The sequence below is a fragment of the Lepidochelys olivacea genome (assembly GCF_965140295.1).
Source record: "Lepidochelys olivacea isolate rLepOli2 genome assembly, chromosome: 11".
NCBI lineage: Eukaryota > Metazoa > Chordata > Testudines > Cheloniidae > Lepidochelys > Lepidochelys olivacea.
The window spans coordinates 45,615,699-45,629,922 of NC_140421.1; the positions used below are offsets into that span (position 1 = coordinate 45,615,699).

At 40.1% G+C, this 14,224-nt stretch overlaps 1 protein-coding gene across 1 annotated transcript in view; it reads right to left on the minus strand.

The window, feature by feature from the left end:
* Positions 1-14,224, minus strand: part of CCDC141 (coiled-coil domain containing 141) — a 151,999-nt gene that overhangs the window by 3,845 nt on the left and 133,930 nt on the right. The window contains exons 25-28 of the mRNA XM_084642594.1: positions 12,316-12,488; positions 2,174-2,328; positions 1,945-2,074; positions 1,696-1,861 (exon numbers count right to left, since the gene is read on the minus strand). Coding sequence (XP_084498720.1) covers positions 1,696-1,861; positions 1,945-2,074; positions 2,174-2,328; positions 12,316-12,488 — 624 coding nt within the window. The remainder of the gene's footprint in view (positions 1-1,695; positions 1,862-1,944; positions 2,075-2,173; positions 2,329-12,315; positions 12,489-14,224) is intronic.

Consider the following 14,224-nt stretch of genomic DNA (forward strand, 5'->3'; position numbering starts at 1 on the left):
TGCCAAGCCTGTGACCATTTCACTTACAAAATCCTATGCCTGCTTGGCACCGGTTAGTAGTGCATCCTTTTGCAGCAATAGTGTTGATACCTTGTTTCAGCTATACCAGCATGTAATAGAAGCTTAGTTGAATTTTTACAACACTCTTTATTCCAAAGTGCCTTTGCGCAATTCAGTCTAAGAGGTTGTTATACACAACATAAGAATAGCCATACTGGGTGAGACCAATAGGTGTTCTAGCCCAGTATCCTGTCTTCTGACAGTGGCCAGCGCCAGATGCTTCATAGGGAGCAATTTATCTAGTGATCCATTCCCTATTATCCAGTCCCAGCTTTACTGACGTCCAAAACATGCGCTTATGTCCTTGCCCATCCTGCCTAATAGTTGTTGAAAGACCTATCCTCCATAAACTTAACTAATTCTTTTTTGAACCCATTTATACTTTTGGCCTTCACAACATCCCCTGGAAATGAGTTCTACAGAATAAATGTGCATTGTAGGAAGAAGTACTTCCTTTTTATTTTTTAAATCTGCTGACTATTAATTTGATTGGGTGACCCCTAGTTCTTGTGTTCTGTGAAGGGGAAAATAACACTTCCTTATTCACTTTCTCCACACCATTCATGATTTTATAGACCTCTATCATATCCTTCCTCAGTCATCTCCTTTCTAAGAGGAACTTTCCCAGTCTTTCTAAGCTCTCCTCATATGGAAACTGTTACATACCAGTAATCATTTTTGTTGCCCTTCTCTGTACCTTTTCCAATTCTAATATCTCTTTTTTGAGATAGAATGACCAGAACTGCATGCAGAATTCAAGGTGTAGGCATACCAATGGATTTGATAGTGGGATTATGATATTTTCTGTCATATTATCTATCCATTTCCTAATGGTTCATAACACAACTTTTTTGACTGCGGCTGAATATTGAGCAATGTTTTCAGAGAACTATCCACAATGACTGTAGGATATTTCTTGAGTGCTAACAACTAATTTAGATCCCATCATGTTGTATGAATAGTTGAGATTATGTATTCCAGTGTGCATTACTTTGCATTTATCAACACGGAATTTCATCTGGCATTTTGTTGCCCAGTCACCCAGTTTTGCGAGATCCCTTTGTAACACTTCAGTCTGCTTTGGACTTAACTATCTTGGGTGATTTTGTATCATCTGCAAACTTTGACAACTCATTGTTTACCCCTTTCCCCAGCTCATTTATGAATATTTTATATATTCATAAATGATAAGTTACATTTACAGAGACAAGGTGGATGAGGTAATAGCTTTTACTGGATTAAGTGAGACAAGCTTTCGAGCCACACAGACCTGAAGAAGAGCTCTGTGTAGCTCGAAACCTTGTTTATCTCACCAACGGAAGTGAGTTCAATAAAGATATCACCTCACCCACCTTGTCTCTAATATCCTGGAACTGACAAGGCTAGGGTGACACTACATACAAGTTACACTTATGTTCTACTGTATAGTTAGGTATTGTAAGATTTTATAAATTGTATATGGATCTATATCTTCTGATGGAAATCTAAATGCAGATGATAGTCATGTTATGATTTACAATACACAAAAGTGAGTAAGTGAGACAACAGAGTCCTGTGCATGCTTCATAAATGAAACTCAGTACAGCCACTACAGTACATTACAAGACACAGTACTCAGAGTAAATCTGAATTTACCTCACTGACAGATGTTTAGCCATTGGCCTTTGACCTTTCATACAATATGTGTTCTGACCTTGTCCCACTTCAGTTGTAGGGACACTCATTTTTTCTGAAAAATATCCTTGTTCCTGTTTTGATTTTGTCTCAGTTACAGAGAGAATTTCTGGTTTTTCATTTTTCTCTGAAACAAAACATATATGTCAGTGAGAGTGGTAACAAAATTCTCTTTAATTATATAATGTGCATTGGATGAGGGGCATTCACCTGTAACTCTTATGAAAGCTGAACAGTATGCTTCCCCAACTTCATTGCTGGCAACACAAATATATTTCCCAGTATCAGCAAGGACTACATTTCTTTTTAAAAGGTAATAGGAGTCACCTAATTTCTCAATCTGTAAAATAATAAAGTATGTGCAGACAACAATTAGTAGCACACAGCAAGATATACTACGTCCCTCCCCAAGGAACACTTTAAAAAAGTTAAATCATACACTGATGTTTCCAGCTACCAGTCTGATATCATCTTTAGTCCAAACAACATTTGGTCTGGGTATTCCATGTATAGTGCAATGCAGCACTAAATCTTCTCCTTCTTGTAGAGTTGTATGTCCAAATTTCTGTATGAAGTTTGGTTGTTTTCCTTGTACTGCAAAAAAGTGTACACTGTACTTGAAATGGCACAAGCAAAAAAACTATTCTGCTTTCATAATTTTTTGATTATTGTATGGAGAAAAGAATCCATGATTATGGTTGAATCTCAAAAGTACTAGTTTACACAGCAGTGGAGGACAGACATTTGAAATTATATTCCTTTTATTTAGCATGGATATGGAGTGGGAATGGTGAAACTCTCCTTTGCACACAGGGTGGCGAGCATCATGATCTCCATGCATCAGGAGAGTGATATTAATTTCAAGGTAGCATTAGATAATCACATTCTTTATGTGAGTAATAGATAAATATATGGTGGATTACCTTACTACAGTGAATAGTAAAACACATTTCCTACTGAAGTTTAAGGAACAATGTCAAGACTGGCAAACTTTTGGGCTAGGCTTACTGTTGCATATCATGCTTTTCTTTGCTTTTCTAGTCTGTTCCATCCTTCCAGGTTAGCAGCTTAGTGAAGCACACAAGAATCCTATTCTATAAAAGGGTCAAATTCACACTAATGCTGAAGGACAGAACAGAATTTATGCACTCTTAAGTTACCACTTAAGCCCCACATGAAAAACTAAGGTAGATTGCTACAAAGTATAGGATTTTTAGAGCAGCCCAGACACTTAAATCACATCTTGCTTCCCCTCCACATCAGAAATATATATTCTCTTTTTCTCCTTCATTATTTCATAATGTACCATAGCATACAGATTTATTAAGAACAATACAAAGCAAACCCCACTGTATGCATGCTAGCTATCTTATTGTGAGGGTAAATCCTTTAGGCACATACAAGACCCTCATATAATAGAGCTATTAGGGTTTAGTAACCTTATTCAAAATATTTCACTGATTTAAATTTCACAGACTCTAGGGTGTGATTCTGCTCTCACTTATACCGGGGTAATTCTGTTCAACAGAGTGATTCCTGCAATACACAGAAGTGAGAGCAAAATCAGTATATCCCTCAAGAGTGTGCAACAATACTAACAGCAAATGATCGTTAGTCCCCCATACAAAAGTCTCTGGCAGAGGTGCATGTCAGGGGCCAACAGGGAGTGAGAGCAAGCATGGCTGGGACAGTCCTGAGCCCTTGCTATCTCCCCTGGCTACCACAAAGTCTATAATTAACCAGTGCCAGAGGCCAAAACTATGTCAACTCCTCAGGCCACCCCCATTACAAACTGTTGGCCTGAGAGAGGCATATCTTTAGGTGCTCCCATTGAAATGAAGCAACTCCACATACACCCCTTATTGCAGGCCAGGGCTTTAAGCTACAAATAAGAGGTATTTGATGTGGCTGGCATAGAAGAAGCAGCAGATCTGGGGAGAGGGAGTTTATATCCTCAAACAGTGCTCTTATATTAATGACTATGAAGTTAGATCCTATCCAATGTTGCTGTGTAGCTGGAAGCAGAGATAGTTTTGGAATGAAAAGCTCTTTACAATCACCTACTAAATATATTCAATGGGAGTGCTAAGGAGAGAGGGTTATTGGAAACTATTTAGACTCCAAACTGCCATCCACCAGCAAAGGGCAAGTTAAACTATAGGCAGACACAGGCAACACAATTTAACAAATGCTGACTCACTGCTGAGGTGCTGCTCAGCCAATATTCAGTCATGGGGGAAATCCCACCCCAGGATGCGTTTTTGGCTAGTAACAGAAGCTTTATTCCAGGAACTATACAAAGGAACGCTAAAACTGCTATGGCCACCTGTTCTGGAGCACTCTTAAAACTCAGACAGGCTCTGGCACTCAGGATAACAAGGGTCAGCCCTGCATGCAATGGTGGAACTTTTTAGTGCTCAATGACACATGACTAGAACTCCTGCCCCTTGTCTATAGCCAAGCTCTACGATATAACCGCATTTGCTCCAACCCCTCAGACAGAGACAAACACCTACAAGATCTCTATCAAGCATTCTTACAACTACAATACCCACCTGCTGAAGTGAACAAACAGACTGACAGAGCCAGAAGAGTACCCAGAAGTCATCTACTACAGGACAGGCCTAACAAAGAAAATAACAGCACACCACTAGCCATCACCTTCAGCCCCCAACTAAAACCTCCCCAACGCACCATCAAGGATCTACAACCTATCCTGAAGGACGACCCATCACTCTCACAGATCTTGGAAAACAGGCCAATCCTTGCTTACAGACAGCCCCCCCAACCTGAAGCAAATACTCACCAGCAACCACACACCACACAACAGAACCACTAACCCAGGAACCTATCCTTGCAACAAAGCCCGTTGCCAACTGTGTCCACATATCTATTCAGGGGACACCATCATAGAGCCTAATCACATCAGCCACGATATCAGAGGCTCGTTCACCTGCACATCTACCAATGTGATCTATGCCATCATGTGCCAGCCCCTCTGCCATGTACGTGGATCAAACTGGACAGTCTCGATGTAAAAGAATAAATGGACACAAATCAGATGTCAAGAATTATAACATTCAAAAACCAGTTGTAGAACACTTCAATCTCTTTGGTCACTCGACTACAGACCTAAAAGTTGCAATTCTTCAACAAAAAAACTTCAAAAACAGACTCCAATGAGAGACTGCTGAACTGGAATTAATTTGCAAACTGGATACAGTTAACTTAGGCTTGAATAGAGACTGGGAGTGGATGGGTCTTTATACAAAGTAGAGCTATTTCCCCTTGTTTATTTCCCCCAACCCCACCGTTCCCTCAGACATTCTTGTCAACTGCTAGCAATGGCCCTCCTTGATTTTCACTACAAAAGTTTTTTTCCCCTGCTCTCCTGTTGGTAATAGCTCACCTTAAGTGATCACTCTCCTTACAGTGTGTATAGTAACACCCATTATTTCATGTTCTCTATGTATATAAATCTCCCCACTGTATTTCCCACTGAATGCATCCCGTGAAGTGAGCTGTAGCTCACGAAAGCTTATGCTCAAATAAATGTGTTAGCCGCTAAGGTGCCACAAGTCCTCCTTTTCTTTTTGGGACTAACAGGGCTGCTACTCTGAAACCTGCCCCTTTAAAAGCAACCTGCCTTCCTTCCGCCAAACGCCAGAGCCCGGTTACAAGCAGAGCCCCGCTGATAAGCGCGGGATGAGCCATACCTTTAGCAGCTTCCGCCCTGAGAGGAAAACACACCCCCCCCGCCCCAGCCCCAGCCCCAGCCCCCCCTGTCTCTGCCCCCGCGCCAAGGAGAGCCCTGAGCCTTCCCCAGCGCTACTCCCGCGCTGCCTCGCCCCGCACCCACACCTGGTCCCGCTGACGGCCGAGAGCCGCGGGGCGCCTTCTGGAGACATTAACCCTTCCCTCCCGCCCTCTGGCCACGGCCTGACCGACCTGTTTCAACCCCACAAGATGCCACACAGCCGGGCAGTCTCTTTCACTCGCTCTTTTAATGAGCAGAGGGTTTGGGTGATCGCTACGTTTCGTAATTATAACATTGCTGGCTCAAACCCACTTTTCAGGGGGCAGGTCTAGCGTTACACGGGGGTCAGGTTTAAAACAGTCGCTCCCCCAGCGTCCGACCCTTCTGCGTGCCTGTCAGTGGTCCCAGAGCGGGGGCGGGGGGCCATGCAGCCTGCCCAAAACCCAGTTCCCGAGGGAAAGGGCGGAAAGCAAAATGGTGGGTTTGAAATGCTGGCTGGGATGTTTGACGCGGCCAGAGTAAACCCTTCTGCGACTAGGAGGGGGAACAAGCAATCAGAGCCTGGAGCCCTCACGCTGTTTGTCCTGAACAGACGCTAGCTGCGGTTTCCAGCAGATAGTTTTCAGAGCTCATTAGGCTCAGTGAACAGAGAGTCTCCACAAGGTCTGTTTGCCATCAGGACATTTGGCAACAATCAGCACGTATGACACCTTTGCTTGGCAATCCCAGTATTAACAGTTGGAAGAGGCCCTTCAGCGTCCCGCAAAATGCGGTCTCTGTTCATTGGCAAACAGCCACAGAGAGCCTGAGTACCAGGCAGCGATTAAAAGACTCCTATCTGTCAAATTAATTGTGATTTAAATATCTTCACTAAAATAAAAGTATTTTCAAAATTTTTCTTCATCTAAGTTGCACTTCAGTCTGCCCCCATGCAGCAATACTGTAACTACCATATCGCCCAGCCCATCTATTGTGTACTCCTAAAAAATAATCATGTATTTCAGGTTTCAGAGTAGCAGCCATGTTAGTCTGTATCCGCAATAAGAAAAGGAGTACTTGTGGCACCTTAGAGACTAATAAATTTATTTGAGCGTAAGCTTTTGTGAGCTACAGCTCTCTAAGGTGCCACAAGTATTCCTTTTCTTTTCATGTATTTCAGTTACTAAAGCTGGCTTATTTCTCTCTGACTTTTCTTTTTCTGGGCCAAAATTTGAAGTATTTATTTAGGCAAAAATCTCATGGAAAGCTGTGTGAATTTTGGGTGAGAGATGACCAAATAAGGACTCCACAAGTTAGTTCCATATCTAGAATTATTTTTATTAGGGCTGTCAAACTATTTAAAAAATTAATCACAATCACATCCTTAATCACTTTTTTTAATTACACTGTTAAACAATAAAATATTTAAATATTTCTGATGTTTTCTATATTTTCAAATATATTGATTTCAATTACAACATAGAATACAAAGTGTACAGTACTCACTTTATATTTATTTTTGATTACAAATATTTGCACTCTAAACAAAAGAAATAACATTTTTCAATTCACCTAATACAAGTACTGTAGTGCAATATTTTTATCATGAAAGTTGAACTTACAAATGTAGAATTATGTACAAAAAATAACACAATGTAATAAATAAAACAATGTAAAACTTTAGAGCCTACAAGGCCACTCAGTCCTACTTCAGCCAATCACTCAGATAAATAAGTTTGGTTACAATTTGCAGCAGATAATGGTGCCTGCTTCTTGTTTACGACACCTGAAAGTAAGAACAGGTGTTCGCATGGCACTGTTGTAGCCATGCTGATGACGGGTTCTGCTCAATGACTATCCAAAGCAGAGCGCACCAGTGCATGTTCATTTTCATTATCTGAGTCAGATGCCACTAGCAGAAGGTTGATTTTATTTTTCGGTGGTTCGGGTTCTGTAGTTTCTGCACCCGAGTATTGCTCTTTTAAGAATTCTGAAAGCATGCTCCACACCTTGTCCCTCTCAGATTTTGGATGGCACGTCAGATTCTTAAACCTTGAGCTGAGTGCTGTAGCTATTTTTAGAAATCTCACCTTGGTACTTTCTTTGCCTTTTGTCAAATCTGCTTTTGAAAGTTTTCTTAAAATGAACATGTGCTGGGTCATCATCTGAGACTGCTATAACATGAAATATATGGCAGAACGCGGGTAAAAAACAAAACGGGAGACATAGAATTCTCCCCCATGGAATTCAATCACAAATTTAATTAACGCATTTTATTTTAACAAGCATCATCAGCATGGAGGCATGTCCTCTGAAATGGTGGCTGAAGCATGAAGGGGCATATGAATGTTTAGCATATCTGGCAGGTAAATACCTTGCAAGGCCAGCTACAAAAGTGCCATGTGAATGCCTGTTCTCACTTTCAGGTGACATTGTAAATAAGAAGCAAGCAGCAGTATCTCTTATAAATGTAAACAAACTTGTTTGTCTTAAAAAGAAAAGGAGTACTTGTGGCACCTTAGAGACTAACCAATTTATTTGAGCATGAGTTTTCGTGAGCTACAGCTCACTTCATCGGATGCATACCGTGGAAACTGCAGCAGACATTATATACACACAGAGATCATGAAACAATACCTCCTCCCACCCCACTGTCCTGCTGGTAATAGCTTATCTAAAGTGATCATCAAGTTGGGCCATTTCCAGCACAAATCCAGGTTTTCTCACCCTCCACCCCCCCCACACACACAAACTCACTCTCCTGCTGGTAATAGCCCATCCAAAGTCTCACTTTGGATGGGCTATTACCAGCAGGATTTGTGCTGGAAATGGCCCAACCTGATGATCACTTTAGATAAGCTATTACCAGCAGGACAGTGGGGTGGGAGGAGGTATTGTTTCATGATCTCTGTGTGTATATAATGTCTGCTGCAGTTTCCACGGTATGCATCCGATGAAGTGAGCTGTAGCTCACGAAAGCTCATGCTCAAATAAATTGGTTAGTCTCTAAAGTGCCACAAGTACTCCTTTTCTTTTTGCGAATACAGACTAACACGGCTGTTACTCTGAAACTTGTTTGTCTTAGTGATTGGCTGAACAAGAAGTTGTACTGAGTGGACTTGTAGGCTCTAAAGTTTTACATTGTTTTGTTTTTGAGTGCAGTTATGTAACAAATTACATTTGTAAGTTACACTTTCATGATAAAGAGATTGTACTACGGTACTTGTATGATATGAATTGAGAAATACTATTTCTTTTATAATTTTTACAGTGCAAATATTTGTGATAAAAAATAATATAAAGTGAGCACTGTATACTTTGTATTCTGTGTTGTAATAGAAATCAATGTATTTTAAAATGTAAAAAAATTCCAAAATATTTAATACATTTAAATTGGTATTCTATTAACAGTGCAATTAATCACGATTAATTTTTTTAATCATGATTAATTTTTTTGAGTTAATCATGTGAGTTAACTGCGATTAATCAACAGCCCTAATTTTTATTTTATTTTATTTTTTGGTAGAAAGAAACATAAGAAGGGCCATATTGGGTCAGACCAATGGTCCATCTAGCCCAATATCCTGTCTTCCGACAGTGGCCAATGCCAGGTGCTTTAGAGGGAATGAACAGAACAGGGCAATTAGAGAGTGATCCATCCCCTGTCATCGAGTCCCAGTTTCCAGCAGGTGGATATGCAGGGACACCCACAGCATGGTGTTGCATCCCTGACCGATTTGCATGTGTTTGATTAAAAAGGAAAGCTGATCTTTTGACAAGGAAAGCAAGCATCCTGGGCCCAATCTTGCTGCCTTTAAAGCCACTGGCAAGACTTCAGGGGCTGCTGGACAGGCGGCCAGCTCGTCCCTTGGCCCACAGCGCTTTCTGTAGCCCCCATTGGCCAGTGGGAGCCACGATCGGCTGAACCTGCGGACGCGGCAGGTAAACAAACCGGCCTGGCCCGCCAGGAGCTTTCCCTGAACAAGCGGTGGACCAGAGTTGAGAACCACTGATCTAGATCCAAGTATCTAAACATAAATCTACCTCAAATTTATTTTCTATCCCATAGTAGTGGCAGAAGAACTTAACTGCAAGCCCAGGTCTCCCATCTGCATGCACCTTCCTTTCCGCAAGGGGTTTGCACTTTGGCTGGGATCCCATACCAGCCAGGGCTGGTCTCCTAAAGCAGTGTTTTTTAACCTTTTTAATACCAGGGACCAGCTTGCTGCCTTCCTAAACTGTGTCTCAAGAGATCTCAAGGACTGGTGCCATACATTCTTGGGCAGTTAGCCTGCCTCCCTCCTCCCCCACCACCCACTGCAGCTATGCTGCTATTTTTAGCATGCTAGCTAGATCAAAACTAACATGTGTACATCCATCCGAGCTGGAAATTACAGTTCCAGCTGCAGTGTAGACATGCTCTAGGAGACTCAACATGTTTGCCCATATCTGCACAGAAAATGGGCTGGTACAAAAATAAGCCCATGGGTTTCAGTCTGTGGGGAAAATTCATGGTGAAAGTCAAATTACCCTCTTGGTGGGGTTTTGACTTTAGAATCCACTCAGCAATGCAATAATTCAATCTAAACCAGTATGATAAAAAGTGCTAAAAGAACTGGCGCTGAATGAGACACAGCACCTTTTCATGTAGTGATTGCAAAACTGCTGGCTTTCTGCTGGCCTCCAGAATTCTGTTTATTGTAAATGGAGATCAAGCAGTCAGGCACTGATATTTCAACAACAGGCAAAATGTGAAATGCATTACATCATGTTGGAGGGACACTTTGGTTTGTTTTATCTCAGTGCTTATTATAATGCACATGCAAGTTGGATTCTCAACATGGTTGTTTTTTAGCAATGAACATGGATATAATCACATGGAAACAAATACAAAACTGATTTTTTCTTTTGTAAAAATTCAAACATTCAAGAGGTTAGTAATTATTAAATTAGTTTATTATAAAATGAAAGCTACATTTCCTGAAAAGTACTAAAGGGTATGGCTTGTTTACTTAGAAGAATCTTTATGAAACAACATTTACATGAGATGGCTGGACTTAGGGGTAATATAAATTCTATTCATAGTATGTTGTCTTCCCAACATAGTATGTTGTCATAGTATGCCAGCTCCCCCTTTCCCTGCTGCTAGGGTATGTTGTCTTGAGGACATCTCCTGTTTCAAAGTTACAAGATTTTAATAGAATTGCAGCCACTGGGCCAAAAATCCAAATGTTTATCTCTGGCTTCATTGGCCCCCTGGTATTTGAAATATAGATTCTGTTCAGATTATGTTGTACAGTCAAGAATGTAAATTTTGTAAGAGATTGTAAGTCTCCCTCCACCCCTTATAAATTTCCCACACAAGCAAATTTATTATGTGAAAGCAGTAAATTAAGGATAAAAGAAAAACATTCAAATGTTCACCTACTGCTTTTAGTGTGTGGATAGATGTGCCTGAGTTTCATAAGAAATAGCAGGAATTAATAAATTGAATATCTCACCCATTAAGTAGGCTAATAAATTATGGGCAAAGTCTTCCAGTGGCATAATTATTTTTCTTGCCTTTGTCAAAAACCTTAAATAAATTATTCTTTGAATCAAAGCTATTACACTGACACAACTATGTTTATAATAAAACAATATTTTGCTTGTCGTTATCAGAAGTGAAATGTAACATATGCAAGCAAATTCCGCTTTTGAATGTTACAGCTTTAAAGTTGCAGCTCATTTCTCATTGCAGTAGTTAAGTGAAAACTCACAGAAAAATCCTTCCTTTTCGTTTTATTGTTTATCCTACTGCACACACTAGCCAACCCTTTGAGTATATCCCTTGATCTCTTTGAAAACAATTAAAAAGGAATTAAAAATGAGCTCAAGGTCCAATGCATAGAAGATTATGTGTCCCTTTTCATGTTAACAGGTGGAAGTATAAAACATCTATATCTTTTATTTAACATTTTATAAGAGAAAAAAGAATCATAAGAATTATGCCATATATGGAGGCAGTGGGTATATAGGATAGCTAAGTATATTGAAAAAGTCTTACTTTGAAAAGATCTGGTTGTCATGGGAATATTGTAAAAACAGGGGCTACTTCTCTTACTTAACCATCACTGACAACAAGGGGACAGAGCCTCAGCTGGAGAAGGTTAGCAAAGCTTCACTGACTTCAGTGGAACTATGAGAATTTACAGTAGCTGAGGCTCCATCCCCTTGCTTTAAAGTCACTCAAACAAGGCACATTTTATTAAGCAGAGCCCTTGTATTTAAAACAAAAGGTAGCCATCTGGTATATGCCAGTGCAGCTATGAATATTACAATGATGTACTGTATGGGTTTGAGTAGCTACACCATATCAAGAGACATTTAAAGTGTACATGAGAAAAATGTCACCAGAAACAACACATTTTGATATAATAAGCATCATGCTATATGCATTGATTTGAGCACCATGTTCCTGGATGTGCTTTGACACATGATCTCTACAAACAGCACAATTTGTAAGATTTTTTATTAAGTCTAAGACATCTTGTTTTAGAGTGCAAAACTGTGTCCATCATCCCAACTAAATTTTAAACTAAACATTAATATGCTAAAGGAAGATGAACATCTGATGTAGCAGTGGCATTAACAAAACATCCAATGTGACACAGAAGCAGATTGGTACAGTTTGTGAAAGGTGCAGTGGAAGATAACTGATTTATTGTTGCCTCAGTCTGTGAGAATTAAGTCCCGGTGCTGTCAGTATCACATTTACTATGTGAATAGCCAGTACATTAGTGATACACTAATATAGATAACACACAGCATTGTCCAGTCTATTCTTGTGATAGGTGGCTTGTTACCTTTCACATGGAGGATGGCACTTGATGAGATAGTGCTGCTAGAATTTTTAGCCCGAACAACATAGAGGCCAGCATCTGCATCACACACCTTCTGAATGAACAAAGCATGCTTTGTCTCCTTTTGTAAAAGCTTTAAGTGCTCATCTGCAGTCAATTTCTGGCCCTTCTTGTACCTGAAGCAGAGAGTCAGTTTTCAGGTCAGATTTACATCAGTGTTTGCTGAAGCAGAATTTGCTGATTTCAAACAACCTCTATAATAATGTTAGCAGTAACAGTAATTGCTAGTGGCCACTCCCCAATTCCCCCCATTTATACCAGTTATATTTAAATGAGAGACACAAAAGAGCTATCATGTTGTGTAATGTTAGAAAAGATACAAATGGGAGCCCTGATCCTGTGACCTGCGCTTTTACAGGCTGACACTACTATGCTGCCTTATTGGCGGCAATGGGGTTCTGCAGAGACCAGCTTGCAGGATTGGGTGCTAGGTTTCCTGTTTGAGAATTTTTGGTTTTATTTTTAAATAAAACCTTGCTAAAAAAGGGTTAAATTCACCTATGTCTAAAGGGCCTGTAGAAGATCCTATGCATCATGAAAGCCTTGTAAAAGCTGAAGTGAGTCTTAAATGATGCCCAAAGCGTCACGCAAGTCCTCCAAGGAAGGATGGTTTGGTGGCTAAGCCACTGGATAAGGACTTGGGAGACCCAGGTTAAATTCCCTGCTGAGATTCCTGCGTGAACTTGGGCAAGTCACTTAGGCCCACCTCCTCAGAAGCATTTAAATACCTAGTCCAAAGAAATCAATGGAAGTCAGGCACCTTTGAGGATCTGGGCTTTAGTCTCTGTGTGTCTCAGTTCCCCTCCTGTAAAATTGGGATAAGAATATTAAAGACAGTGAGGCACCCAGATAACTATGGTGAGGATGTAAGTACCTTAGATAGATAAGACAGAGACACATACATAGAAATTTCAGCCAGAGAAAACAGAAAGAACATATGAGGCTGGTGTTCCTCTCACTTATACCAGTGTAAAGCTGGTGTAATTCAATTGGGCCAGGTTCTGAGCTAGTGAAAATTAGTGTAGCTTCACTGACTTCAGGGACCTATGCCAATTTACACCACCAGAAGATCTGGCCCACTGATTTCAATGGTGGTACTGCTGATTTACTTTCTGTAAGTTAGGCCCTAATTGTCTGATTCTGTAGTTTCTACATATACTACATTTAACATTGCAACATGCAAAACTGCCATTCCTGTTATATGTCTGTTAAAATATATAAATCTGCGCAATCAAAATTGGATACAATGATTCTGGACTGACATTTTATTGTAAAAAAATCCACTTTCACTATTTTCATAAAATTGTGGCTTAAGAAATGTTCAACTTAAAGTTTATTTTGAAAAACAAGTAAAAACCCCAGCAACATATTCTTTTGTGTGTGAATCAATGTTTAAAAACTGAATTGTAAAGACATCAGCAATACCTTTTCAAAGTGTAGGAGACAGGGATTAAAAACTGATGACTGTGTTACCGATATAGGCAGAATGTACTGAGTGTTTCAGTATTTGATGTGTTTTGCAATTCTTCAGGGAAAAATTCAGATTATTAAGACTTCCAAAAATAAATTGTACTTGGTATGTGATAGTTTATGGTACGTGGTAAACACTCTCTCTCTTTGCAAATGGAAAAATGTTTCTCTATCGGTCTCTGCTTTCCATTGTAGTGCTAGGTATTGCAAAAACTTAGACTAAAATAGCTCCAGGTGCATGGACCCCCATTAGCAAATTAAAACAGAGGTTCTCTATGGGAATGGAGAAAATAAGTGGATGATATAGCAAGGGAAATTAGAGTTAGGTTTTATTAAAATAAACCAGCACATAAAGTTCTAAAGATTACTTTATTGTGAAATC